Source organism: Planococcus citri, chromosome 1 (assembly GCF_950023065.1).
Source record: "Planococcus citri chromosome 1, ihPlaCitr1.1, whole genome shotgun sequence".
NCBI lineage: Eukaryota > Metazoa > Arthropoda > Insecta > Hemiptera > Pseudococcidae > Planococcus > Planococcus citri.
The window spans coordinates 79,187,712-79,204,426 of record NC_088677.1 but is presented as its reverse complement, the minus strand read 5'-3'; the positions used below and the strand labels follow the sequence as shown (position 1 = coordinate 79,204,426).

General features: G+C 36.5%; 1 protein-coding gene and 1 long non-coding RNA gene across 7 annotated transcripts in view; one reads left to right on the top strand and one right to left on the bottom strand.

Moving 5' to 3' along the window:
- Nucleotides 1-16,715, bottom strand: part of LOC135835928 (uncharacterized) — a 174,679-nt gene that overhangs the window by 118,552 nt on the left and 39,412 nt on the right. The window contains exon 2 of the long non-coding RNA XR_010556975.1: nt 16,600-16,681. This is a non-coding gene — a long non-coding RNA (uncharacterized LOC135835928). The remainder of the gene's footprint in view (nt 1-16,599; nt 16,682-16,715) is intronic.
- LOC135835539 (uncharacterized) lies at nt 1,567-10,583 on the top strand. Of its 6 annotated transcripts, XM_065349824.1 has the most exons (4): nt 1,567-1,783; nt 1,867-1,941; nt 2,028-4,350; nt 4,464-10,583. In XM_065349824.1, the coding sequence occupies exon 4, from the start codon at nt 5,006-5,008 to the stop codon at nt 6,797-6,799; it is 1,794 nt and encodes a 597-aa protein (XP_065205896.1). In that variant the 5' UTR covers nt 1,567-1,783; nt 1,867-1,941; nt 2,028-4,350; nt 4,464-5,005; the 3' UTR covers nt 6,800-10,583. The 6 variants fall into 6 exon arrangements, with proteins under 6 accessions (XP_065205896.1, XP_065205936.1, XP_065205885.1 ...); XM_065349864.1 differs by lacking the exon at nt 1,867-1,941 and having other exon boundaries at nt 4,278-4,350; XM_065349813.1 differs by having other exon boundaries at nt 2,028-10,583.

Sequence of the window (16,715 nt, the reverse complement as noted above, 5' to 3'; positions counted from 1 at the left end):
CCAACACTGGTACCCCTTTTCAAAAAAGTAAAAATTTGAAATCACTAAAAAATTCCACCCTTGTTTTGAATCACTGAGATCCAGTTGCTACGAGTTCATAATAATCAGAGAATTCAATAGTTTCAATCACCCATCCGATCTAACACTACATGAAGTCAAACTCATGCTGAATTTTTTTTTTCTCAAAAAACATAAAAGTAGAATGGTTGCAAAACATTAATGCAGTGAACTCAGGTTCTAACTAAATGGCATCATTCCAAATAGCCGAACATTGAGATTTCATTGCATTAGTGACAACCATTCAGTTTAAAAATGCTCAACGAACCATTTCTAAGAAAATATTCAGCCTTTTTCAAAACGAATACTCGTAACAACAACGTCGACCTACCCTAACTATAACTAAACAGACCACCTAACAAGAACACATAACAAGCAGCTGGAATTCAAGGTTCATTCATAAAACTAGTTTTTATGAATGAAACGTTCACCCTCTTTTCATACGGTAGTTAGTGTACACACATATGTACATTGACCTTTCAGCTGAATGAGGTAGAGAGAACTGGATACGAGCGTAGAAAAAAGGCATTCACCTCTCAATTATAGGTTAAAAGTTCAAAAACCTTGCGAGGAAATATTTTCAGCAATGATAATTAGATTAGCTTCGATGCATTTTTCCGTCTGAGTTTATTTGTCACGTAGGTTCTGCTTGAAAAATTCATTTTTTCAATCAGGTGAGAGTTAGTATGCAAATGCATACTACCCTCAAACTCATCTAAATCCAAAATAGAATACTCAAAATACAACCTACTCGTAAGAAACGGACAAAACCAAAGCAGAATGATTCAAAAAGTGATTTCAAATCTCAATTCTAAACTTTTCATTTTTTAAAAATTACTTCTCTTCGAAACATTTTCTCAAAAATCAACTCAAAATTCATTTTTCGGCTCAATACTAAGATCCTTCGAAGAGAAAACTATTTGGCAACTTTCAAACTCCCAAAATTCAGTTCTTAAAAAATAAAAACAATTGCTTTCATCGTAAATATCTATTTCCAAAATTTAAATGACAGAAATCCATTTTTCAAAATTCTAAATCAGCCCATTTCCAGATCATTTGCTCAAAAATCAAACTAAAAACCACTTTGGTCATGTCAAAATTCAACTCTGTCGATGAAACAATTATTTGGTAACGTTAAAAATTCCAAATTAAGTAATCAAAATCTTTCAAACACTTTTTTCGTCATAAAAATCCATTTCCAAAATTTGATTTAGAAATAAGCCCCTAAGGTGTTCATTTTTTAGAAGATTTCTTCGAAATAATCTAAAATGAACACCCCAAAAAATTATAAAGTCGCGTGAAATAATTCTTTCGATCATCCCCAATCATTTAGTGACCCTAGAAAAACCCAAAAATCATTTTTCGAAAACTCAAAATTGAAAAAATTAAAAAATAAAATTTTTTGCAAAAAATGCATTTCCGGCAGTGCAACGTCACTGATCCGAAACGATCACGGCCAATCAAAAGCTTGAACTTCGCGCACCCCCAATAGAACCAGTTTCGCAAAAACAAAACTGATAAAACTTTTTTATCAAAACACACTTCATAATTTCATCACTTGCGAATTGTTCCATGATTTTTACAAATTTCTTACGATAAACTGAATGTTTTGAGTATTATTTTAATCGGAATTATTAAGAAAACCAGTAAAAATGTCTCTAATATCGAAAGCTCAAGCGAAAGTCGACCAGGAGATCTACTGCAAACGTTTTTTCCATAAGTACAAGTACATCACTCAATCCATTATAGGTAATTTAGGTTAACAAAAAAATCTCAGACATTTCAAGGAATGTTTTACTTGTTTCTTAGAAAAAATGGAAATAATACCAAAGGATGTAATCGAGAGGTTGTCAACGAAGTACGAGTTCGAGAAAGATTTTGAAAGTGAGTGAAAAGTGGAAAGCTGAAAAGAAGGAGTGAATAAATAATCATCAGCCTATAATCATATCTATATCTGTTTTTGTAACTAGGTAAATCAAAAATAATCTCAGAACGTTCAAGTAATTCGCGAAGAGTAATTTTCAAAACCCACGGTATCGAGTCAGTGCTCATACCTCGACGTTAGACAAAAAAAAAACTCCAGTGATGAGAGGATGAAAAAGAGATCGTCGAGTATTATGCTTCTCCTCTCTTCGATTCTATAGCTACATTTTCGCTTATTATTTCCTTGTTCTTCGTTCGCGTATCATTTAACCTTAAGCTTTGAAGTATTCATTTTTTTTTTCTTTTTCAAACTCATTGTATGTAGATTGTTAAATTTACCTTTGGGATCCACTTCCCAGTCAGGTAGCTTTTCAGCAAAAACTGAAAAGCTACAAACTCAGTGAATGACGGTGTCACTCCTGAGTAACTGGCTGGGAGGTATTTCCCAAACGTAAAAATTTTTTTCTTCTCATCAAAATATACTCATACACGAACGGGCGTGTCACTGAGTGAGGAAATTGATTAAAGCGATCTACGTGATGGTTGGTGACCTCACGTAGATCTTAAACGAAGGAAGCTACTCTACGATCGTAGCAACCTTCTTCAAAAGTAATTTTTTTTTCTATTTTTTTTACTTTGATTCAAATAAAATTTCTAGATCACAAAACGACTGACTGAAAATAAAACAATTCGATCACCTAATTTCTCCATCTTTTTCAGTTTTCAGTCAAATTTTTTTTTAATTCTTGGCCTAGTGATCTAGAAACGAAATACTTAAAAACCGATTCTGCTCAAAAAACTTACATCGATCCAATCGGCTTATTCTGGGCACTTTGGCTAAATTCTCAATAATAAATATCAAAATTTGATCGATGTTAAGTGCACTCCGACAAAACAAACATTTTTTTTTATTTTTTTCTATTATTTTTGTTCAAAATTCCCGTTAGATAATTCAACGATTGTACTCGCCGCGATGTAATTGTATCAAATATGACGGTGTCAAATTTGAAAATGTTCTTTGTGACGTATAATTTTTTTTAAAAAATTCAATCCATTGCGCCGCGTGTACTATAGTTAGTTTTTTTTTACTTTTCATACATTTTTTGATATTCTTCTTGACGATGGTGTCGTTGGAAAAATATTCAGAGTGATTTTTTTTTACTATACTTCTATATCTCTTGCATCACAACAAACGTGAAAATTTTCTTGTGTTCCGGTGAAAAGACTTCTAATTATATCATTAATTTTTTTTTCTCAACCATCTGTTTTTATTTCACCAACTCAAAACTCAACAAAACCATTCATGACTCAAAATTCAATTTACTTCTTTATTTTTGGCATAAAAAATCAAAATTAAAAACGAAAGGAAGGAGAAATGAGGAAAAATCTTCAAGTATGAATAAACCAAAACTGCTCAATGCCAATATCATCGATCTGTTTGAATTCAAAAGTGACAGCCTCGATCACTACAAAATAATCACAAAAAATAGAACTCAAAATAGATTGAATTGAAGCAAAAATGAGTAATTAAGAATGAAAGTTCGAACGAATGCAACCTGTGAACAGATAGAAAAAGCAAATGAGAAAAGAAATAACTCTGAGTTCGGAGTAAAATATGAGGAAAATCAATACTTAGCTTAGAATTTCCAGCTGCTAAAAACAGAAACAAAATAACTAAAATTAATTAATTAAGGAAACTTGATTAATTAATTAACAAACTAATAACTAACATTTATTTTCTCTAAAAATAGGAAAAATAAAGAAATAACTAACTAATAACTAAATAACTAGGATAACTAACAAAAGGATACTTTTGATACACATTTTTTGGAACTCTGTCAAAACTCCATCGAAACCAAAAATCTGTCAAAAATCATTTCTGAAACAAAATAAAAATACCACAAAAAATTAGTTATACATAAAAAAGACTGCAAAATACACATACAAATAAATAACTAAAATTATCAACTATGTCAAAAATTGTCCCTAAAAATAAACCAAAAAAAAAAAAAAAAACTCAAAATTTTGTACTTTTGATTCAAAACTACACAAAATTAGCAACGTCAACAAGCACTCAATTGCAACGTTGCCAATAATACATAGTTGTACTCTTTTGGCAAAATGAAACAACTAACAAAAATGATTTTCTCCAACTTTCTCACTTTTTTCCCTTCCCCCCATACCCTCCTTACCCCCACTTTGGCATAACAAAAGGAAGGTCAATTTTCCGAGAAAAATAATTCTTTTTGAAATCACACTAATAAAAGATGGTAATTCTCTCTGATTTCTGTTTACAGTTTAATACGTATAATATCCAGGTGATATTAGGTAACGAGAATTCGAGGAAATATCAGCTTTAATTCAAGACGAGTAAGAAAAGATCCAAAAAGTAAAATCCAAAATTTTTTTTTAGAATATTTCACTAATTTTGTCGTGTGTATTTTTGTGTGTGTTTTTTGTGTGTGCTAACCAAAATGTTTCAGAAAGAAGACAAGATGAGTCGATATAAGACGATTTGTGCAAAATGTGGCGAACCATTGTTCCCATTCACACAATTCAACCAGCTCCATATATCGGTTTGTCACCATGTCTACCACCAACAATGTGTCAGTAAATTCATTCAGGCAGCTCCGCACCGAAACCCTCGAATGGACCGTTGTTCGCATCCGGGCTGTACTCGTTCCCTAGCGGCTAGCGATTTTTCGAAAATCGATTTTGCATATAATACGTACGAACCAATGCAACCAGCGCCGCCCCCGCCTGAACGACAAATTCGACCCCAAGTCGACCAAACCGAATTCGACATCATAAATGATATGAACCGACAACTGGAGGCGAGAATCGTGTCAATGGATGAAGAAATAAACAGCCTAAAAACTCGATTATTCAACGCTGTAGACGAAACCGCAAGGACAACCAAAAAATACAACCGTCTGTTGAACCAACGAATCGATCGACTAACCCCGTCCGATTTCTTCAAAAAATTCTGTCCACCTGGCATGGCTCCAATCCAGCATCCATCTAGATGGAATACCATCCAAATGCCGATTCGACACAGTTTCCATTTCGACAGAGACCAGCCACCTTTCGAAACATCCGGTCCCGCTGGAATGTCAACTCAATTTCGACCACCCCCCCCCCGCAACCGCAGCCTCGCCGAGAATCATCAAGTCGCGACTGTTCAAGCGACAACGCAGGCAGCAAACGAGGGAGAGAAAGTCCATCCACAGACAGCACCGACAATACCCAACAGCCACCCGCCCCCCGCCGGTCAAAAAAGAAGTCAAAGTCAAATAAATCACCGCAACCACAACCGAAACAGATCAAGGGGACGCCGGGAAACAAAGGAAACTACCACAACCGCTACCGCAAGCGTTGGGGTACCGAGTCCACCGAATTGAAACCCTACTACCCGATGAATTCCTACCCTTGCGATTTTACAGCGGCCAGATACCAAATGGGTGAAGATAAATACGTCGGCGCTTGGTTTGCGTACAACATCCTATTAATGGGCGACGGACACATGGCTTCCTTGGTTCGATTCTTGGGAAAAGACAAAAAATACAAAAAATATCTCGACAACGATATGTATAGAAGAGACCTGCTTCTGGAAGATCTGGTTGCCTACCTCGGTGAATTCGACAAAGAAGAAGGTTTCCCGAAAAGAGTCATGTTATCCATCGGGAATTATGATGTTCGTAGAGGAACAGGATTCCAAGAATTCAAGAATCTACTCAGCCAGCTGACAACGACTCTTCAAAATCTTGGAGTCACTGAAATAATCCTCGTACCACTCCTGCCCCTGCCCCCTCGATCAAATTACCTGCATACGCATGAAAATATCACGAGGGCCTTAGACACCAACTGGGAAGCGGAGTTCAATATAACAATGACGAATATCGCAAACCTATTCGAAGACATGCACACTGGTCATGCCTATTATGACGAATCCGGACCGTATTACGACATCGACGATTACCAAGAAATAGCGAATCGAATTCACGAACGGTTTATTCCACCACTGCAACCTCGTCCCTCTGTCCTTCGTGCAGCGCAGGCCGCAGCACAAGCCGCAGAGAACGCCACAAACCAAGAACAAAATGCCCAGGTTGCAGGAGCCGAACGAATGCGAGAAGAAGAGCCAGCCTCCACTTCTACCAACGATGCCACAAATACAACTGCAGGCAATTCCTCAATCACCACAACCCCGACTCACATCTTTTCGTCGCAGCAAGTTGGCAACGCCATCATCACCGTGGTAAAATCAATCAAAACCAACGAAGAAGAGAAAAAGCGCGAGGAATTCATCAAAAACCGCCAATCGCAGCAGCAAAAAGAAGCTGAAATAGAGCGAGAAGAAAATCAGCGACTACAACAGCATACAGCTGATATCGAAGCTTTCGTCGATTCTGTCAACAAGGGAGATGTCAACGACATTTATCTTCAAACAGAGGTCTTCGATCAACTTTGCAAGAAGAACATGGCGAAAAATCCTCGACCAACCTGCTCGACACCTCAACCGTCACCCACCATCCCAGACGTGTCCAACTTATCGGTAAATTCACCTGGCAAAGCTTCTTCCGAACAGCCAAAGCAGCAGACGCAAGATGCGTCCGATACTTCTCAAACAGATGAAAACATCTCCGAACCCAGCACAGCATCAACATGGCTGGAGTCGATCAACGAAGGCGATGAATTCGAGGAAGCTGCCAGTCACGTTCTCGATTTGATCGAAAATCCACCTGAGACCCCCCATGTTGATATCGATGAAAATAAAAAACCCGACGATGACGCTGAAAAGCAAAAATCCCTCGACTAAAACAAGTTGTATCGTATCGAATTTTTTCTAATTTAGTGTATTTTAATGTCTAATTAGGACAATTTTTTATCTTTTATAATTTCATTTTCGTTTGTAACGAATTATATTTTTAGTTGAATTAATTTTTTAGCCAAAGAATTGATGTTTGTGTTAATATTTTTTCCTTTATACAGGACCTTTTTGTTAATAATAAATGTATTTTGTTTTTTAATAAACAGCAAAGCAGTATTAGAAGGAACCGGATTCCATTATTTCATTTTATCACCTCACCAGCTTATCGAACACATTTTGAATTTTTCAATAGAACCTTTTGTATATGCAAAAGCAAAATTTTGAATATTTTTTGGAATTTTTCCTTTTCAAATTTTTAGCATTTTGACAAACTTTAAGAATAATTGTTCTTACAGCTTTCAACAGAGACAGATACGTCTCAGTCAAAATTCTAAATCTAATTCTAAATTAATCTACGATAAACTAAAATAGAAATAATACAATGTACTAACCTTGAGTATTTTCGCAGATCAAAACCAATTATTCATACAAGTACATGCTTGTAACACGACCGCAGCAGGCTCAACGTTATGACTCATACGATTCAATCTCCAAATCTGCATCCTGAAACAAATAAAAAATTAATATTCAACATCGATTCTTCAATTATTTTTATACAAAACTACTACATAAGCATAAAAAATGCACTGATTGTATATCTACATAAATGTATAGATATGTCATAGAAAAACACCTTTTTTTAATTTTTTTTTACTACTGACACTGCACCGTATGTAAGATGTACAAACTATCAAATAATTTCATAAAAATTAAGTGTTTTATTTACATACCACTTTATTTTATAATTTTTTTGATATTTTCTAATTTTTTTTGATCCAAAACTTTCCCAATCCATTCAAACAACCGTGATAAAATTTGTAACGATTTTCCCCAAAATCTTCACAAACCTTTTAAAAAAAAAATTTTATCATTTTTTTTTTTTGATTTTTTTTGTGAATTTTCTACATTTTTAAAAAAAAAAAAAAAAAAAAGCATCTACAAGCATGTGCTTACAAAATGCTACTTATTCAAATCTCAAAACCTAATTTAAATCAATGATTTTATTTCTTAAGTTGTACATCTACTTATTTACAAATATTGTGTACTTAAGTTGTCTCTCTCGTTGACATCGCTCACTCAAATATTCGCTCAATAGCACACTTAACGTAAAATTTTTTTTCTCTCACCTGCAAAACATCTTCAAAATTTTCATTTTTTCCGCGATCATTTTTCATTTTTTTCATTCTTCTTTTATCTTCACATCTGAAACAAAAAAGCAAAATAATTTTCGATTAGTAACAAAATTCAAACAAAAGCAATAACTATACTAAAATTGTAACGTAAAACATACCATCAATTTTCTTCATTCTTCAGGAACCCTAAATTTTCTAAAAAACACAAAAAGAACAATAGTTTAAAGATCACACATCACTACATGACTTACCCAGTTTGCAGTGCGAACACTGACCTAAAGTGATTAATTACACCTAGGTAAAGAGCTTCGCACGATTCACCCATTATAAGAGCATCATCAATTTTCTTTTTCAAAATACCCTTCTTCAATTTTTCCAAATTTTTCCAACTTTTAAAATTTTTCTCTCAAAAAACTAAGCAAGTTCCATCTTTTGCATATTACCTCCAAAGTCTATCTTTTCGATCCTGTCGTGTTTTGATTATTCCATTTGATCCTTCTTGGGCATTGGTTGCTCAACAGTGTTCCAGCTTATAAGTTGTGCACGTTGGGTTAATGAATGTTCATGAACTCAAATGTCGTAATCACTTCACCATTTAAATTTCACGCCTCCGACCCACATTTGGCAATTTTTTTTTTGGTATAAAATTCCTTTACTCCAAATTAGTCTGCAGCTTAATGCAGCAAAGTACGGAGGGGCAGTGGTAGGATGCTTATCATTAGATCAGATAGGATAGGAGGGGTGCAGGGAGTTGGACCACGCAGCATCCTTTTTTCATGATCCGTTCTTCACTTCCTTAGCTGCTCATCAGGAGCAAAGTACGAAGGGGCATATGTCAGGGACAAGCGTGGCCCAACTGCCTAGCAGTTATTTCCATATGTACCACCATAGGGTGTACTATGAGCTGTCTTCCTATAGGGATGGCTGAGCCGAATCCCTTCGATTACGTGTTAACTGCTATATGATCGTATGCATATGTGCACACACACACACACACACAGACGATCATTATAAAAACATGACGTCATATATTGGTAATCGGTTGCGCATCGCGCATGTTAGGATAGCCAGTTACCCCTTTACACCTCGTCTACAACCCTATCCGTTAGATCCTCCCTTATTTATAGGGTAGTGGGGACTGCTATGTTCGCGAGAGATGCTGGCATCAACCAAGCATCTCGCGAAATCCAAGCTCCTTACTTAGCGTCGGAATCTCGAGCTCTCTGGTGCTACGTCCAAGTGATGTGTCGATCTCATCGTCATGATCAAATAATAAACGCACAGGCCTATGTCTGTGTCTTTCTATTTCTGATTGTACCACTTATAAGCGTGGAAATTTACAGTGTATTCTTTTATACCAAAGTAGCTTATATGGCGGTAGAATGAATATTACTTTTATTAACTCTCTTAAACGGTTTAAATTACACTACATAATGACTCGAATAACTCTAAAAAATAGTGCCAATAACTCTTTAACTTTTTTATATAACTCTTTAACGTAACCGGAATAACATCGCGAATAACTCTTTACATATCGTCGCGTATAATTGTGAACGGAGAGACGATATAACTGGTAACAGTGTCAGTAAGTAACCAAATATGCATAAAATCCCTTAGAACTAGCATGATTATTTTATGATTCGAACCCTTATAACTATTGTGCTACTTTATGTATATTTTCTCTGGAATCACATGAATGTGTGATTGCCATGATTTTCACCTTGTGATGTAAAATACCTCGAATTAGACATATTCAGTGTAAAATACGAGTTTGACTTATTTCTAGTATTTTACTCACTTTCTATATACGATACAAGGCGGATTGGAATTTATCTCATGTCCTCAATTAGAGCTAGCCAGGACACTGCGCCAATGTTCCCCACTTAGGGAATATAACTGGGTTTACCCACCGATTTAGGGGTTATTACCAATTTCCCTTATATCATTAATTCCTATCCCCCTTATATCAAGCACATACGAAGATGCAGCTTGGGCCTCTGAATATGACCGAGATACCAACCCGGAATCCAATGGCGCCATGACGACCGCCGTGTTGATAAGTGCCGAAAGGCATGATGCTTTGCGACCGGTGGTCAGAGAAAATCCACTGGAGGCCGGGGGCTCAAGGGAGCTGGTTGCCGGAAAAATATACACGCCTCAAGGACCGCACGAAAACACCGAAACGCTGGAGGACATCTTCCATAGGATATCAACAGTCAAAAACACCTATGACCACGCTAGAAAACCAACCAAAACTGACAACCCTATTAGCCCCCAATCAATATTAGGAAAATATTTTGACGATATTGACCATCAAAACGATGCCAGTAGGATAGTGGATAGGGCCCTGGAGCAGCTACTAGTTAGTGGGCAGTTAGGACACCCTTTCACTCTACTCTTCTATCACCACAAGCTTTTCGAACCAATGCAATACCTAGTCCTTAGGGCAGTTAAAGAGAGGTTTTTTAGACCAGCTGGACCGGCGGCCGTGGCCACCCTTCTCCCGTACAAGGAGTACATGGAAGCTGCCCCGTCAACTCCAGCCGAAGTCAAGATCTTGCTAGATAGGAAAGAAAAGGACCTGAACGAGAAACTCCAGAGGGGAAGCTGGGGGGAGTTAGTAACGACCTCCAACGGAGTCTTCACTCTGGAGGAAATAGAAGAAGACCTTCTAAGATGTTTCCCTGAATACGCGCTGGCACATTGTGTCAGTGCGGATTTCGAAATGTCCGCAGGCGTCGCAAAACAGATTACTCGTAAATTTGGCTCAAAAGACGATCTAAAGGGCAAGGGGGCATCGGTCTGGGAAATAGTTGAAATCAAAAAGACAGGCAAAATCAATGGTAATAAAGTCGAAAATTACATACTATATATGGTTACAAAAGAACTCTACAAACATAAACCAACAGAGAGAGATTTCTTAATTACTCTCAAAAATTTAGTAGTAAAATGTGAAGAACTGGATATTAGAAAACTGGCTATACCCAGGTTGGGGTGCGGACGAGATAAGCTGAACTGGGATCTGGTAAGACACTCAATTATTGAGTTCTTCAAGAAATCCCATATCACAGTCAGAGTCTGCACCCAATCGCGAAGATAGTGTAGCCAGTACCAAGCGATGAAACGAATCCCAAATTAGTCTCTAGATTTAAGATGTAAATATATATATACCTATATACCTTTTACTTTTATGTTTTTTTTTTTATTTTTTCAGTTCTTATTTTATTTTTCAGTTTCACTTTATATATTTAAATTTGTCAGAGGTGGTTGGTGCCGATAAATTATAAATAGACACCCTCCACCTTATATATATGTGTCATGTAAATGTTTGTAATTAGGGTTTCAGATGTAATTTAGTTTGTATAGATATGGCCCTATAAACAAAAAACAAAAATACGTAACGTAAAGATTTAGTAAATAACTGTAAATATTGTACCTTTTATGCATTTTTACCTTTTTATTATTTTACAATAACTTTCTTTTTATAAATCCCCAAAATTCCATTACCCAAATACAAAAAGTATCCAAACATCCGGAAGTCGAGATTCAAGACAGTCCTGGATCAAGATATGTAATATTGTATATAATAACTCTAATTTAGTATAGAAAATTTAACAATCTTTATTGTGGGCGGTCGGTGAGAAGCAAGCAGCAAGTGCGCTGACCGCCCCACAAATATCCCAATGTACTCACGGCCTTATAACTAGGGGCCCCAACTTGTTGGGATCACCCCTAGGCGAAATCATTCCCCTTTCAAACTTCCCCCAGAGACGGGTCGGGGGCCCGGTCTGCTGTCAGACAGGTACGCGTGAATAACGACTCCTGGAGCTTGGCAGAGATTGAGCCCTAGGCAACTGCCTAGGGGTTTGGGTCAGGGTGGACGATCCGTCTCACTCTCCCCCCCATTCCCCTTCCCGTCCCTCATCTTAATCTTGGGGTGAAGGTATAACTATAACCTAGGATAATTAATAGTAGTTAATATTAGTAACCTTAAGATTAAGATTGTTTTTCTTTTTAAATAAAAATAAACCCTCGGCGCCTAGTGCGACCGGGGTTTAACAAAAAAAAAAAAAAAAAAAAAAAACATGTACAGTACTAATGTGTACTGTAACGGGAGAAAATAATCACATTTATGTCGCCTATACTGGGAGAAAACTAACCAATTTCTCCCACGTATAGTGACAGAAAGCTGTTAGAAACCAGTCATCTATACTGGGAGAAAACATTTTGTGCCATCTTATACTGGGAGAAAAATATCATTTTTCTTGCGTCTATACTGGGAGAAAAAATTGACCTGAATTATACGTAATTACCGTGATTTTATACCACCTAAGTGGGAGAAACATTACAATCGATCCGTCAGCTTATAAATGGGAGAAAAATACTTGGTATTTTTCTCATTGGATTGATGAGAATTTTTTCAATCACTGAAATCGAGCGACTTTAATGACCACTCGTATGTACATCGACCCTACCTGTCGCCCAGCATACCTACCTAATCGGTCTTACCTATTTATTATCGAATATGACGCAACTTCCGGAAATATTACTTCCGTGTATGATGCAATCGACTAAATATTACGTCATATTCTCGACTTCCTATTCGTTCCTTAATACTTCCGGGGGTAACGCTTAGCCAATCATAATTCATGGCGCGCGCACAACTTACCCTCTCTTTTCCCTAAAAAATCATAATTTCTAGAGAAGCAATCCGAACAACATCTCGTTCGTCAGTGATTATTCAACAGCGGCCCGGTGATGTTCTAATAACACTGGTGATCGTTTGTTGGTGTTCTGGTGTGGTTCCTGTGTTAAGTACGAGATTGACGTTCGTTTATGGGCTTGGGACTTGCTCGCAACCCAGTGGCTGTTCTGTTCCAGTTCATTTCGATGCCTGATTTTTCTAAGTGTCGCCTTTTGGACTTAGAAATATTTTCAAATGCTGGACTAAGTTATGTTTCCAGTCTATGTCAATTTGTCGACCTTTCATCTTATAATCATCTCATATGGACCAGCGAAATGACCCCCAGAACCCACTCGGGATCGTAATTATGTAATTACGTATTCCTTATTTCGCATCCCCTAGGGGACAGTTGGAGATTTCTCATCGTTCTCGGATCGCCTTCTGTAAGTTTACCATGGAGTTCGACTTATTATTTCCTGTTTCGTATCCTTTTCGTTCCTTATTATTTCCTTATTGACCTAAGTATCCTCGAGTTTATTGACCTAAGTTTTATTCTGATAAGTAACCCGTGAATCCTTTATTGACCTAAGCAACCCGTGTATCCAACAGTCCTAGGTTTATTCTGATAAGTACCCTCGTGTTATTGACCTAAGTTTTCTTAAATCTATTCTTTCCTCGAAATAATAGTCATGGATATAAACGTGTGCTACGAAGTTATTTGTGTGTTCTCAATTCTCAATTTATTTCCGATCGATATTAGTTCCAGTGTATAAGTCGAGTCTACATAATGGTCAAAATTCTATTTTGATCATTGAATCGCCGAAGTATTTTCATCTTATAATATGCTGACTCGTAAGTATTCCAGTCGAAAACTCTGATTTTCGACTCCATTTCGACCTATCGATCATTGATCGATCCACCATTCATCTTATAACCGTTTCAACTAATAGGTCTGCCTCACCTTATAAATCATCGGGATGTCGTGCCCAAACACCAGTGAGTTCATAAGTATGCGATCCCCGCGTTAAAATTAAACTGTTATGGAATATCATAACTGAATTTTGTTCCAGGAGGGAACCCCTAATTTCGTCCGCGATCTATCACGACCCTGAAGATTCCCTGAGCTAACAACCAGATCGCGAGAGATATCACCTTATAATTAATCACATCTAAACCCAGTGCATAAAAAGATATCCAGACCACAAAGTTAATATGGATTAGTCTAATCTACGTTTCCATATTTTCATTAATCCAAATTTCAATAACCATAAATCTGTGATTTTTGGCAATCTTCGAAATTATATTTCGTAATTACGATGGATTATTCCCTTAAATTCTCCCAGTACAGTACTAGCCTAATAGCTGAGTGGTACAGCTCTATTTCCTACCTAGAACCCTCTGAGCGTCTGAGCAAGGTAAATCCGCCAAGCATCAAGAGGGAAGACTTTGGCTAACAAAAACACCTGAGTTGTTTCATATGATCTGTATTGTACGCAAAACATTTACAGTATATGGTTAGATTCGATTTAGAATATCTTAGTTAGCATTTGGGTTATGTACCATCTGGCTACACAAGTTATCTATGAGTAGTAAAACAGTGCTTTTTCTACTAGTATACAATGTACATAGTAGAGCTGAAAACGGTACTCACTGACAGCGGGTAACTACTGTACCCGAATCATAAATTCTTGCTTCTTGCTAGTAGCGGGTAGCAAGTTGAAAAAATGTCGCACCAGTTCACGATATAACTAGCAGCGCGTTGAATGCGTAGCCGGTGTACCAGCATGACATCATCATTGTCATCAATCATGTCAAACGTCAATCACACATACGAACGACAGGTGTCGAAGCATAACTCCTCCCACTTACACATTATCAAATTTTGAGGTGTGTGCGCAGACCAAGTGCGAAAACATTTGGGTTGTACTTTGTACTCGCTATACGTTACTATCTATATCCGAATCAACCCAATACAACCACTAGCAGGTTTAGCCGGTATTTTAACCAGATACCAGTTAGCGGGTAGCATAACTGTTTTCAGCTGTAGTACATAGTCCATGCACTACATCACAACGCAACTAATGTTTCTGCCTGGTAATCATTTGTGTTGTAATGAGAATGACCTACCTGGTAAACAATATCTGAGTGATCAACATGATAGAGACCTGTCTGGCAATCATGATCTGAGTGATTTTTACAATGATAAACACTTTTGTTCAATATTCATTATTTAACAATTTTGTACTTGGAATGTATTTTTGTTCGAACCCTAAAAATAACAGTGGTGGAAAATTCAACTTTTTATGTTTTTTTCTTCTTGAAAATACAAATTTTGAAAAGCTTTTGCCCTGGCTTTGCTCGGGCCAATTTGGTTGTCTCCTTCACCCTGAAAATTTCAAGAAACCATTCATAAAATTTTCAAAAAGTTGAGACCAGAAAAACTGAAGTTGATCTACTTTCAAATCAGAACTTTTCAAAAAAACTTTTGCCCTCGCGAAAATGCTTCTTTCAGAAATTTTAAGAATATGAAAACTAAGTAAACAGAAAAATTTCAGAAATACTCATCATACTAAAAATATAATAAGAAAAATTCAAATTTTTCATCCTTTCTGAGCAGAACCTCTGATTTTTCAAAAAATTTTCTGGCGGGGTTGAAGTACATACTTATATGAAAATAATCCCAAAAACGTACAGGTAAGAAAATTTTGAAAAATTGGTGGGCTGACCACCCTTCTCTTTGATTCCTCCCCTACTGCATGTTGCACCGATTTTTGAGCACCACAAAAAATACGTTATACCTTGGGGTGTGACTAAATTTCTGAAAAAATTTCGCAGAGGGTGCCCTCCTCGTTTTTTTTTTACGAATTTGCAACATTTTAAACCCCCTCCCCTCCTCTCGCCTCACACCCCTTGATATGAACATTTTTTTTTGAAAAAAATTTCACACATGCATCTACCCAGTGACTGATTCTCTGCGAAAGTTTCAAAATTTTTGGGCTGCCGCACCCCCTCATGAGAACGGAAATTTTCAATTTTGAGCACGTATGAGCACATTTCTCGAGTCCTGGATGGGGGGAGGGAGGGTCTACCCAACAAAATTATTGGGATGGTTTCACATCCCCACTCACATTTTAGGTAAGTTTCAATTTCTAATGACTTAAACGTTGGGGCCACTTGAAGCAAAAAACAAAACAAAAATCAAATAAAAAAACATCGAAAAAATCGAGTTTAATTTTGAAAAAAAATGACTCAAATAATTTAAAATAATAATACTCTTTGTAGAAGCGTTATAATCATCACAAGTAGATAAATTCTAAAAAAGGATGTTGATACATAGCAGTTTTCAGTGAACGAAGCGTGATTATAGAAAAATATTTTCAAGTACCGAGGAAATAATTAATATCTATCAGATCAAAATCACGTCAACAGTATGTAATGCGTCACAATAATTATTGGATATTTCATAGAAATTTAATTTTTTTTTAAAAATCTGCTAGACTCGAGTGCCATTTTCAATCAACTCTGGGCAGTTGAAAAATGAATTTGTATCAGATTTCAGTAATGTACCTAGACCTACCTCAATCAGGTGGATTTCTAATTATTTTAATACGAGTATCTTATAGATTTTCTTTAGCTTCAAAAATGAACTTCAACACTTAAAATTTTGGCTTGGGGCGAGGGGAGGGGGTAGCGAAGAATGGGTGGGGAGAGGTGTGTGTGTAAAAAGATATCAAATTCGAAAAGAAATTATCAAGTCAAGTACATTCATTAAGAAAGAACACACTTGAAAAACATTTCTCGAAAAGAAATAAAATTCGAGAATCTTTCAACCGATACAAATCCTCATTTGAAAATAATCTTAAATAACTTACCCCACAGTACATGATGTCATCGTTGGAAACTCTTCATTCATTCGCACATTCGTCTTTCAACGTTATTCAAGAACAACAGATTCTGAAACAAAGCCAAAAATTTCCAAATTATTAAA

Bases quoted from the DNA above. Each gene is read 5' to 3' on its own strand.
- LOC135835539 (XM_065349864.1), top strand. From the start codon at position 5,006: ATGGAATACCATCCAAATGCCGATTCGACACAGTTTCCATTTCGACAG.